This window comes from Salvelinus alpinus, chromosome 8, assembly GCF_045679555.1.
Source record: "Salvelinus alpinus chromosome 8, SLU_Salpinus.1, whole genome shotgun sequence".
Lineage (NCBI taxonomy): Eukaryota > Metazoa > Chordata > Actinopteri > Salmoniformes > Salmonidae > Salvelinus > Salvelinus alpinus.
The window spans coordinates 26,467,692-26,480,879 of NC_092093.1; the positions used below are offsets into that span (position 1 = coordinate 26,467,692).

A 13,188-nucleotide genomic window follows, 5' to 3' on the forward strand; every position below is an offset into this window, starting at 1 on the left:
TGTTCTGTGAGTACTTAGTGAGTTACTCAGCCACGGAGCAGTAGGGGAGGACCGAGCCAGTCGGGAGGAAAGAGGACAGTGAGTGTCAAAGGATGCGGAAAGGGAGGAGAGTAGGATCGAAGAGGCAGAGACAGTAGGGAGAATGAATTAGCAGAAGGGAGAAATTATAGGATAGAAGTGGAGCGTAGTGGGAGAGAGAGAGGAAAGATTGCGATGGTGCATGACCATCTGGGTAGGGGCTGAGTGGGTAGAGTTGGAGGAGAAATGGTGAGAAAAATAAACAAAGTAGTGATCAAAGACCTGGAGGAGGGTTGCAGTGAGATTTGTAGGTGAACAGCCTATAGTAAAGATGAGGTCAAGCATATTGCATGCCTTGTGAGTGGTAGGGGACTGGGAAAGAGTGAGGTCAAAGTATAGAACAAGAAGGCCCGCACACTGTTAAAGCTCCCAATTCACCGATTTACTGACAATGTTCCGATCCGAAACAGATCTTTGTCTGGTCCAACAAACTGAGTGCTCCCAGAATATACACATTTCACTCACCCCCCTTTTGACCTCCTCCTTTTCCGCAGCAACCAGCGATCCGGGTCACGGCATCAATGTAACAGTATAGCTTCCGTCCCTCTCCTCGCCCCAACCTGGGCTAGAAACAGGGACCCTCTGCACACATCAACAACAGCCACCCTCGAAGCATCGTTACCCATCACTCGTTACCCACACATCGTTACCCACACCAGTTTACAATTGGCTCATTCATCCCCCTCCTCTCCCCTGTAACTATTCCCCAGGTCGTTGCTGCAAATGAGAACGTGTTCTCAGTCAACTTACCTGGTAAAATAACAGATAAATAAAATAAAACTCCACAAAAGCCACGGCCCTTGCAGAGCAAGGGGAACAACTACTTCAAGGTCCTCAGAGCGAGTGACGTCACTGGTTGAAACGCTATTAGCGCGCACCACCGCTAACTAGCTAGCCACTTCACATCGGTTACAGTTGCAAAAACTATTTGTGTATCTCTAATAATTTAATAACATTGAGATGTGTACATGTAGTAGTTCCAGAAAATAATATATATTTACAAAAATACCAAGTGGGTAAGCTGGAAGGCAAGACAAATCAAAGTGACATATTCATGTAAGAAATGGTCTGATATCAAACTCTTGGTTCAGACCTCTAGGAGACACGGTACACAAATGGTGAATCCAATACAATTCTCTTCTAAATAATAGATTATCAGTACCCCCCCAGGAGTCTAAACATGTTCGATGCCAATGTATCTCAAAGAGCTAATGTTGTGACGAGACTCCATGAATTGCGCAGCCATAGGGTTTCTCTGGTCAAGGGTCCTGATTAGAGGTGGACTGACTATGATTTTTCAACGCTGATACCGATACCGATTATTGGAGGACCAAAAAAGCCGATACCAATTAATCAGCCGATTTTTATATATATATTTGTAATAATGACAATTACAACAATACTGAATGAACACTTTTATTTTAACTTAATGCATCAATAAAATCTATTTAGTCTCCAAAAAATAATGAAACATGTTCAATTTGCTTTAAATAATGCAAAAACAAAGTGTTGGAGAAGAAAGTAAAAGTGCAATATTTTCCATGTAAAAAAGCTAACGTTTAAGTTCCTTGCTCAGAACATGAGAACATATGAAAGCTGGTGTTTCCTTTTAACATCAGTATTCAATATTCCCACGTAAGAAGATTTAGGTTGTAGTTATTATAGGAATTATAGGACTATTTCTCTCTATAGCATTTGTATTTCATATACCTTTGACTATTGGATGTTCTTATAGGCACTATAGTATTGCCAGCCTAATCTCGAGAGTTGATAGGCTTGAAATCATAAACAGTGCTGTGCTTCAAGCATTGCGAAGAGCTGCTGGCAAATGCAGGAAAGTGCTGTTTGAATGAATGCTTACGAGCCTGCTGCTGCCTACCACCGCTCAGTCAGACTGCTCTATCAAAATATCAAATCATAGACTTAATTATAATATAACACACAGAAATACGAGCCTTAGGTCATTAATATGGTAAAATCTGGAAACTATCATTTCGAAAACAAAACGTTTATTCTTTCAGTGAAATACAGAACCGTTCCATATTTTATCTAACGGGTGGCATCCCTAAGTCTAAATATTGCTGTTGGTTAGGTACACACACATTGGTGCAACGACAGTGCTTTTTTCGCGAATGCGCTTGTTAAATCATCACCCGTTTGGCGAAGTAGGCTGTGATTCGATGATAAATTAACAGGTACCGCATCGATTATATGCAACGCAGGAAGAGCTAGATAAACTAGTAATATCATCAACCATGTGTAGTTAACTAGTGATTATGTTAAGATTGATTGTTTTTTATAAGATAAGTTTAATGCTAGCTAGCAACTTACCTTGGCTCTTGCTGCACTCGCGTAACAGGTAGTCAGCCTACCACGCAGTCTCTTCGTGGAGTGCAATGTAATCGGCCATAATTGGTGTCCAAAAATGCAGATTACCGATTGTTATGAAAACTTGAAATCGGCCCTAATTAATTGGCCATTCCGATTAATCGGTCGACCTCTAGTCCTGATATTACTCCTGTGTTCTGCTATCCTTGTTTTCAGAGCTCGTTTTGTTTTTCCTACATAGCATAGACCACAAATACACTTGATCAGGTATATCCATTTTTTATGTGAGACATGTAATGATTCCCTTAATCTTAATGGCCTTGCTCGTAATAGGGTGATTAAACATTGTGCATTTGTTCGTAAAGTTACATTGGTTACATCCGCCACATCTATAGTTACCATCCGGCACATTGTCTAGAAAGGTACTACGTGGCTCTGATGGAGGATCAGACCTTCAGACGCATTGTATTGAAGAGTATTGAAGGAAGCATTGAGCTCATTGGTCAGGAGGTCAGGGAGGTTTGGGTGTGAGGCTGTCATCCTGGGTCATACTTGACACATCCACATTTTAACTTCCCAAGTCTCAATGTACAAAAGAAAAAGTTGGAAAGAAATGATTCGAAGTCAGGCGTCGGGTGGTTGAATTCGCCCAGTACGATGAGTGGTGAGCCATCGTCAGGATCAGCTTATCAAGATGTCAAGCTAATTTAACACTCCAAGGGAACCTGGTTGGCAATAGAGTGGACATGTGACAGCATGGAATTCAAATGAGGAGATAGACAGGTGAGAGTGGGAAAATAGAAAATCTCCACTTAAGAGAAATAAGTAGCCCTGTGCCAACCCCCGCAATGATCAGATGCTCTCGGACTATGAGAGAACACATAGTCAGATAACGAGAGAGCAGGTGGAGTAGCAGTGTTCTCTGGGGTAATACACATCTCTGTCAGAGCCAAAAGGTGTAAGGACTTATGGGCAACATAGGCTGAGATTAACTCAGTCTTCTTGACCGCAAATCGGCAGTTCCAAACGCTGCCGGGGACTAGAAATTCCACATGGGTTGTGCGAGCAGGATACACTAAATTAGAAGGGTTGTAGCCAAGGGGTAGGGAGTGTCTGTACAACCTACAGGGAGAGAAGTGAACAGGGATAGGAAACACACACACACACTTAATAACAAAGCTACAAAAGAGCAAAATGAGATTATCAGAAGAAAGATAAGATACTCAAGATACTCAAGTGAGAAAGTGGTGTGGAGCCTTCCTCTCTATCCTTCGTGAAATAACCAAGTTATTAATGTTAATCTGAGTCCCTTGGGGTTCACGGGTTTCAAGTGGTTTTTGTCAAATTTCAACCCGATTAAGAACCAACCCCACAGACAATCGACAGAGTAAATTCAAATGTAATTGTATTCAGTATTTGTGACAGACAAGGGATGTTTGGGTTTTCTTCTATGTTATAATGCGTGGCTATGCTGGACAGCCTGGACAGGCAATGGAAAGCATCTCCACATTGGGACTACCTGTAAGGGTGAAGAAGGTCGCAGGCTGTGGAAATAGCTGAAGGAGCGGGTGGAGATGAGATGGTAGTAAATACTGCTCAAGTTTGAAATAAGTCAAGAAAAATCGACATCATTGTTTCTGCAGCTGAACAATATCTGGGATTAAAAGATTTCACATCTGAAGAGCTCCATGGAGTACTGTCTCAAGTAGTCCCAGCCTGAGTAGGGAAGTTTGAGTTATCGAATGACTGAAGGAGTGGGAAGATTTTTCCTGATAATACTTTTTAGTTTTTGTGAATTAATGTAATTTTTTATCTTCCTGTAATGGAATTTACTTTTAATTTATGAATTTATCCCTTCATCCCTGGTCCAGTTGGTGTGGGAATGCAGCTCTAACTTTTGTTTGCAGACTGCCATAGTACCGAAGAAGAAGAAGAATTTGAGGGGCCGATCTTTCGGTGTGTCATTTTGCGATTTGCAGCCAAAGATTTGAATAACTAACGCAAGATAGTTATAAAAATCTGTCATAGTGGGCCATGCAAGCAAGGAGGTGGGCAGAGCCAAGCACGAACTAATGAGATCCTATTGGCATTTATTCGCAAATTTCCGTTAGGGAACGCCTACTTTGAAGTGTGCGTGTGCAATAACTCAGTTCGCCCTGGCACTCCTAAACGACACATTTTTTTATCTGTTTGTTACAGATTTTAGTTTCGGAAACAGTTTTGGAAACTGTATGGAGATTAAATGTTTCATCGATGAGAAAATTATCTGAATGTCGGCAAAAATCCATCTCACTCCATATTCTTCCACTGCTGACCACAGTTGTTGGGTTTATTCTCGTCCCAATATTTGGTTGTGAGTGGAAACGCCCACCGGATACTTCACATTCCTACATCCGGTGAATTATCTGGCTCATTGTTCTATCTCTGTGTAGCAGCGGCTATCTGGAACGAAGCAAAGCAGCCCCGGCTTTTTAGACTGGCTAGCTAATGGCTATGCTTCAATCAGAATGATATCGCAGCGGGAACGAGGAGAACTCGCACGTTTTTATACTGTTACGGACCCTAAAAAGCATAAGAAAGGCTATACAGTGTACAAAGTCACTGCAAGGGTAAGTTGACAGAGGCTGTGTTGTTGACAGGCGGCTACCGTGACGTTAGTTAGCAGCTAGCTAGCTAACGTTATCATTGTTTTATCCTGTCGTAGCTACAACTGCGAATACTATTCATACGGATATGTTGTAGTTGATAAATAACGACATTGTAAACCTTATGTTGGCTGCTTATATGTGTGACATTTTTCAGTTCACCTGCTAACTTGCTCCCATTATTCAGCTAACGTTAACTAACTAGCTGTCAAACTAGTGCCTAGCTTGCGCTAACTAATAACTAGCTCGTTTATGTCTGACAATGGAGATAGAAAGCTGCCTAGTTAGCCAAGCTCGGTGATAACAAGATCAAGAGAGGAGATTACATTGAATGCCACCTTCTGTCATACCACTATATGCTAACTAGGTAGTTAGCTAACGTCAGTTAGCTTTATTGTCAATAACAGTTAGTTAACTGAAGTGTGCAATCATGAGACCAGTAAGAAGCTGCCACTTATAAATCTAACTTACTGCTGCCCCAGTATCTGTGCAAGCCTTTAGAACTGTCGACGATGAGTATGACGTGTCTCCTCTCTAAAGCCCAGGAAGCCCCCATTTCAAATTTCCATTAGATAACTCCGCATGCGTTATAATGTCAAAATACTTTAGTTACTCACCAAATATGGGGTTTCGCTGAGTAACTATCTTAATTTACTCCCGTTATGGCTGGTTTATACTTCCAAAAAGGTCAAGCAACCGAAAAAATTTACAAGCAACTGAAAAATGCCTCTTTGGCAGTGGTGGAAGAACTACTAAATTGTCATACTTGAGTAAAAGTAAAGATACAGTACCTTAATAGACAATTACTCAAGTAAAAGTCACTCAGTAAAATACTACTTGAGTAAAAGTCTAAAAGTATTTGGTTTTAAATATACCTAAGTATCAAAAGTAAACGGAATTGCTAAAATATACTTAAGTATCAAAACTAATAGTATAAACCATTTCAAATTCCTTATATTAAGCAAACCAGACAGCAACATTTTAATATTTTTTTTTTTTGACGGATAGCCAGGGGCACACTCCAACACTCAGACATAATTTACACATGAAGCATTTGTGTTTAGTGAGTCTGTCAGATCAGAGGCAGTAGGGATAACCAGGGATGTTCTCTTGATAAGTGAATTGGACCATTTTCCAGTCACAATGTAACGAGTACTTTTGGGTGTCAGGGAAAATGTATGGATTAAAAAGTACATTTTATTTTGGAATGCAGTGAAGTAAAAGTTAGCAAAAATATAAATGGTAAAGTACAGTTGCCCCCAAAAAACGACTTAAGTACTTTGCACCACTGATCCTCGACACCTCTAATGTGTTGGGGTGTTGTAGACTTTCGAGCTGTGCTTAACAGTAAGGTTTTTGCTCCTCAGAATCCTTGGGACATGAGTGCCTATACAGTTTAATTTAGACCTTATTTGGAAGTACAAAGTACATACTGGCCGTGACGCTTGCAGAGCTGTCTAATGGGAGTTTCAATCAGAGCTTCCTGAGTGTTAGAGAGGAGACACGTCATACTCATTCATCGTCGACATTTCTAATACACAGATACTGGGGCATCTAGTTGCATACATTTTACTAATCAGTCTCAGTAAGTATGTCTATGCAGCATGAGAGAAACTGCAGTTTATGCAATTTATTGTCTAGCAAAAGGAAGTCCATGGCAACGACCCAAAGTTACCCATTGTGCAAAAGTAATCATCATCGTTGCATCCAGACCCACTCCCAGAGATGTTGACGCTCTACCTTTTAGTTTGTATTTCACATCCGATTCAGAAAGGTCACATCCCAGCAACACAGATTTAACACTATCAGAGATTATTCTCCAAAGGGAACTATATCAAGTTTTTCCAATGGCTACAATACCACACAACCAGTTCAGTGTCAGACACGTGCACCCATACAAATGAAAAAGGGTTGATTTTTGTCTCAAAGGTGCTGATGGGAGAGAGAAATGTTTATATAATTTCCTCCGTTGTCCGTCTGTCTGGCTCTGTCACTGTGAGTGGTGCAGGAGGTCAGAACACTACAGGGTTTTGAAACTGGGACACTATCAGACAGAATGAGTCGTCAGTCTGCCCACAATGTTCTAAGGAGAGGGACAGAAAGAATGAATAAATAGATGCTTCCATACCCACTACTGCAGTTTTTTTCTGTATCAGAAATGGGCTTAGGCGGTGGGTGTGACAGGGGGCGTGGCAGAGTGCAGGGCAATGAGCATAATTGGTTGTTTGCGCGGCTACATTTAAGAAAGAATTTGAGGCCCCCAACTTTGCGCTGTAGAGACATTTTTGCATTTAAGACAATTTCCTGTAATTCTACTATTACTCCATGGAGCTGAGATATTTAGTAAATTTTTAAGTTAATTTCCTGCAGTTCTACACATTTTGCTATGCACCTGAGAGAAAATTTAACAATTTTAAAGCTAGTTTCCTGTAATTCTTTGCATTTTGCCATGTCTATTGCTGTTCTTTTGCTCGACAATAATAATAAAAGGAATATTGCTAAATTCATATTTTTTTTGCATTTTCAATTCTCTGACTGTCTAGCTTTTATTTGGGTGATTGTTAGTTCTCAAATGTTATATTCCAAAAAAATATATATGTCCATTATCTTTTCTACATGCTTTATAACTGGTTTTAGTGGTTTAAGTTGAAACTCAGTGTTTTTCTATCCTGAAAATTAATAAAACATATTTTTTTACGCTCTTTGGACTTAGGTTACCCCAAAAAACGCTAAAGTCAAAACAAACTTTATTTGTCACATGCGCCGAGTACAGCAAGTTTAGACTTTACCGTGAAATGCTTACAAGCCCTTAACCAACAGTGCAGTTCAAGAAGAGTTAAGAAAATATTTACCAGGTAGATGAAAACAAAAAGTAACACAATAACAAGGCTATATACAGGGGGCACCGGTACCGAGTCAGTGTGCGGGGGTACAGGTTAGTTGAGGTAATTTGTACATGTAGGTGGGGGTGAAGTGACTGTGCATAGATAATAAACAGCGAGAAGTAGCAGTGTACAAAAGGGAGGGGGGAGGGTCAATGTAAATTGTCCAGTGGCGATTTTATTAGTTGTTCAGCAGTCATATACCTTGGGGGTAGAAGCTGTTGAGGAGCCTTTTGGTCCTAGACTTGGCACTCCGGTACCGCTTGCCGTGCGGTAGCAGAGAAAACAGTCTATAACTTGGGTGACTGGAGTCTCTGACAATTCTATTGGCTTTCCTCTGGCCTATTGTATAGGTCCTGGATGGCAGGAAGCTTGGCCCCAGTGATGTACTGGGCCGTTCGCGCCACCCTCTGTAGCGCCTTATAGCCAGGTGCCGAGCAGTTGCCATACCAGGCGGTGATGCAATCAGTGGTGCACCTCGATGGTGCAGCTGTAGAACCTTTTGAGCATCTGGGGACGCATGCCAAATATTTCAGTTTCCTGAGGGGGGAAAGGTTTTGCCCTCTTCACGACTGTCTTGGTGTGTTTGGACCATGATAGTTTGTTGGTGATGTGGATACCAAGGAACTTGACACTCTCGACCCACTCCACTACAGCCCTGTCGATGTTAATGGGGGCCTGTTCAGCCCGCCTTTTCCTGTAGTCCACGATCAGCTCCTTTGTCTTACTCACATTGAGGGAGAGGTTTTTGTCCTTGCACCACACTGCCAGTTCTCTGACCTCCCTATAGGCTGTCTCATCATTGTTGGTTATCAGGCCTACAGTGCTTCCTCCTTTAAAAGTTGCGTGCTTGCACTGCGGGACTTAGAGGTACCCAGCGTCCCGGCGTCATTGCTCCAGACCACCACAAGGGGGAGTTAGAGCACTCATTATGCATTTGGTCATGTAAAAACCTCTGTCTGTATTTCAATGTAAAGCATCTCTTTAATAATACTTATTTTTGACCCAACCAAGTGACCTCTCACCTATTATAATGCAGTGCCCTCTGTGTCAGCCAGTTCAGATGAGGGACGGGTTCACCAAAACCGCTGATATAACTTAGAGGATTTAGGGAGAAGGGGGAGAGGGATGAAGTGAAGAAGAGGAGACTGTTATTGTGTGTGTGTGGTCTCACCTGATGTCCACACGAAGTGGCTGCAGAGTACTTTATGCTGAAAAACAGACACATGAGGACAAACAATAGAAGATAATGTCAATAGAAGATACTGTATGTGACCCAGACACCTATCAGAGTGAACCTGAAACATTTAAATATAGAGGGCTATGTGTCTCACCACTTGGTTATTGCAATGCTAACAAACGCCCAGGGAAATCATGACTTGGCAGCAACAGATAGTCCAGTGAAAATGGCTGTGTTTATGTGGTGTAAATTTGAAAATTAGCAGCTGACATCTTAAGTAAAAAAAAAAAAAATGAATGCATGTGAGACAGGTTCCATGTACTACAAGGCAGGCAGAGATGAAGAGGGGAAAAAGAACACAGAACAGTTTAATTACCTCTGGTTATGGACACTTTTGCCAGCAATAAAGCTTCCACGGCCTGTTCCTCGGACAGTGAACATCTGGCAATATCTACAATTTCGACCCCTTGATCAGCTCGCTCTATGAAAGTAAAGAAGATAGCTTATTTTTTGTAGATATGAAAACAATAACAGATATGACCATTCAATCTAAAGCAGCAGATGTAATTTTCAGGATACGTCAATACAGCGTAGAAAGCTTAATACCAGGCTGGTATTGTGGTTGTTCATTAAGTGATGGGAAATATGCAATGATACCTGCACCATCTACACGCTGCAAAGACTCACTAACTCTTCGTGACAGACATATTGTGTTCTTTCATCCTTCTGTAAAAAAGCTAACCGTTACACTGTCATGAAATATGATTATATATCGACTATGAAACATATGACATAGCCTGCTTATGAGTTGCCATGAAAGAAAGTTAGATTAACAGGCGTTCGTAGCTAAATGCTTTTGGTTAGCTTGAGAATAATAATTGCATGATTTATCATTCTACGGTATGTATGTAATACAGTAGAATGTTAGCTCCAACGATTCAGTGTCGGTTCATAACTACTAGCTATGTTAAAGTTGGATGGAAGAACGCCCAGTGCTGCTTACCTGAGATGCCATCATCACACAGTCCTTCTTCGTAGGTGTCCGCTATGACTTCCTTTGTGTCGGAAAAAGGTTGCTTTCAGAACAATTATTTTTGATTGAAAATAAAAGTTTTGCTCTCGACAAAAATACACAAATGTACCTCCATAGCATATAACAATTTGCCTGTGAATAACCACACCTTCATACAAACTCTCTACTGTATGCAGAATTCTTGATGCACAACCGAAGATGCTACAATATCCTGCCAGCACGCCCACAAGCGAGCCACTCAGGCGCAGAATGATGAACAAGATGGGAACAACAACAATTTGTTGCAAGTTGGGGAGAGGGGATAATAGCTGAACAATAGACTATTCAAGCTTTACTGAAGAATAGTCTAATAGCCGAGCTAGTTGTGAACCCCCCCCCTATCACAGACCAGATTTGCCCTGATGCCCAGGGGGTAGCTTGCTACTCAATGTAATAAAGTAATGACCTTTCAAATAAGTTACCTTACACGTTATGTTGGCTGACAATTTGTTAGCTACGCTGTCCTTACGAACCACAGAGCATATTACAGCATTATGTACCGGTATGTTAGTTAGCTACCTAACGTTAGTAGTTAGACATCAAACTTGCCAGTATATTAACTATAGGCTATCTAACTATCCAACGTTTATTGACTTGATTATTCCCGTCATTCTTAGCTTAGCTAAATGTTATAGTTGTTGTGCGTTCTCAATGGACATTCGGGTGCTTTCGTAAATTCGCTCTGGCTATCTACATCGATTTCAGAGCACTCTCGTCTGAGTGTACCAGAGCGCAGAATAATACATTTACGAGCGCTCAACACCAGTTCAATATGGTCGTAAAATGGTCAGCGTGATCTCATTTGTGTCTAGGAAGTAGCTAGCAAGCTAGCCAATGTTAGCGTGGGTGCTTGACTGCCGTTGTAAGGCCAGAACGCTCAAATCAACCCTACTCCTCGGCCCGAACATCCAGTGTGCGCTCCGAGAGCGAAACGGTCTGATTTTTTACAAACAAACAATCTGACAATGCTCTGAATTTATGAGCGCCACGTTGTACAGCGCCATATTTTCTGTTCCATCCTAATGGTGACCCCCAGGTTTTTTTTTCCCCCCCCATGGAATAGAAACACCATAATATTAATCAAATTAATTAAGCAAGTACAAGTCAAAAGTTTGGACACACCTACTCATTCCAGGATTTTTCTTTATTTTTACTATTTTCAACAACTATGAAATAACACTGTCTCCATTCTGTAGTACAGACTTGGCCTGCTCTCCTTTATGTAAGGATTTAGGCACTTTCCCAAGTTTACTACAGTGTGTATTGTAGACTGCACAGTAGCCTAATAAACAAATAAACACATTTCGTTAATAAAATATTGATAAAAAAATACTCTTTCAAATTGCAGATGTTGATTTAGTTATGGATCCATAACAAATTACTATGGGAATAAATATCACTGATTTACAGGAATATGGGAACAAAGTTGTCTAATGAAGGCAAACTATTTAGAATCCTCCACTCCTGTAGGCTACTCTACCGTAACGTTGTACAGCACCATATTTTCCATTCCATTCGAACGGAAACCCTAAGGGTTTAGTTTTTAGTTTTTCTCTGAATAGAAACACCATAATATTAATCAAGTTAAGCCACATTTAAATCAATCCCATATACAATGTTATTACAAAAAAGGTTTTACGTTCTCTGGTAATGCCAATACGGAATACTATCAAATGCTTCTCAAAGATGCCCTCTGGTGGTCAAAACTTGCAGTAACAGAAAAAATGGCAGACATTTTAAGGATGTGCCATAGAATTCTGTGAATTCACAGAAAGGAAAGGTGTGCCGCAGTATGACGCTACTTTTAAAGAAGGAACCACTGTTCCACTGTGTCATCAGCAAACTTAATGATGGTGTTGGAGTTGTGTTTGGTGCGCAGTCGTGGGTGAACAGGGATTACAGGAGGGGACTAAGTACACACTCCTGAGGGGCCCCAGTGTTAAGGATCAGCGTGACAGACGTGTTGTTGCCTACTCTTACCACCTGGGGGCGGCCCGCCAGGAAGTCCAGGATCCAGTTGCAGAGGGAGGTGTTTAGTCCCAGGGTCCTTAGCTTAGTGATGAGCTTCGTGGGCACTATGGTGTTGATCGCTGAGCTGTAGTCAATGAATATCATTCTCACATACAGTGGGGAGAACAAGTATTTGATACACTGCCGATTTTGCAGGTTTTCCTACTTACAAAGCATGTAGAGGTCTGTCATTTTTATCATAGGTACACTTCAACTGTGAGAGACGGAATCTAAAACAAAAATCCAGAAAATCACATTGTATGATTTTTAAATAATTAATTTGCATTTTATTGCATGACATAAGTATTTGATCACCTACCAACCAGTAAGAATTCCGGCTCTCACAGACCTGTTAGTTTTTCTTTAAGAAGCCCTCCTGTTCTCCACTCATTACCTGTATTAACTGCACCTGTTTGAACTCGTTACCTGTATAAAAGACACCTGTCCACACACTCAATCAAACAGATTCCAACCTCTCCACAATGGCCAAGACCAGAGAGCTGTGTAAGGACATCAGGGATAAAATTGTAGACCTGCACAAGGCTGGGATGGGCTACAGGACAATAGGCAAGCAGCTTGGTGAGAAGGAAACAACTGTTGGCGCAATTATTAGAAAATGGAAGAAGTTCAAGATGACGGTCAATCACCCTCGGTCTGGGGCTCCATACAAGATTTCACCTCGTGGGGCATCAATGATCATGAGGAAGGTGAGGGATCAGCCCAGAACTACACGGCAGGACCTGGTCAATGACCTGAAGAGAGCTGGGACCACAGTCTCAAAGAAAACCATTAGTAACACACTACGCCGTCATGGATTAAAATCCTGCAGCGCACGCAAGGTCCCCCTGCTTAAGCCAGTGCATGTCCAGGCCCGTCTGAAGTTTGCCAATGACCATCTGGATGATCCAGAGGAGGAATGGGAGAAGGTCATGTGGTCTGATGAGACAAAAATAGAGCTTTTTGGTCTAACTCCACTCGCCGTGTTTGGAGGAA

General features: G+C 41.4%; 1 protein-coding gene across 1 annotated transcript in view; it reads left to right on the forward strand.

The window, feature by feature from the left end:
• The first annotated feature begins 4,812 nt into the window (after window positions 1-4,812).
• The window catches only part of rps6kc1 (ribosomal protein S6 kinase polypeptide 1), a 49,233-nt gene continuing 40,857 nt past the window's right edge, over window positions 4,813-13,188 (forward strand). Inside the window, exon 1 of the mRNA XM_071413172.1 lies at window positions 4,813-5,015. Coding sequence (XP_071269273.1) covers window positions 4,914-5,015 — 102 coding nt within the window. The 5' untranslated portion in view covers window positions 4,813-4,913. The remainder of the gene's footprint in view (window positions 5,016-13,188) is intronic.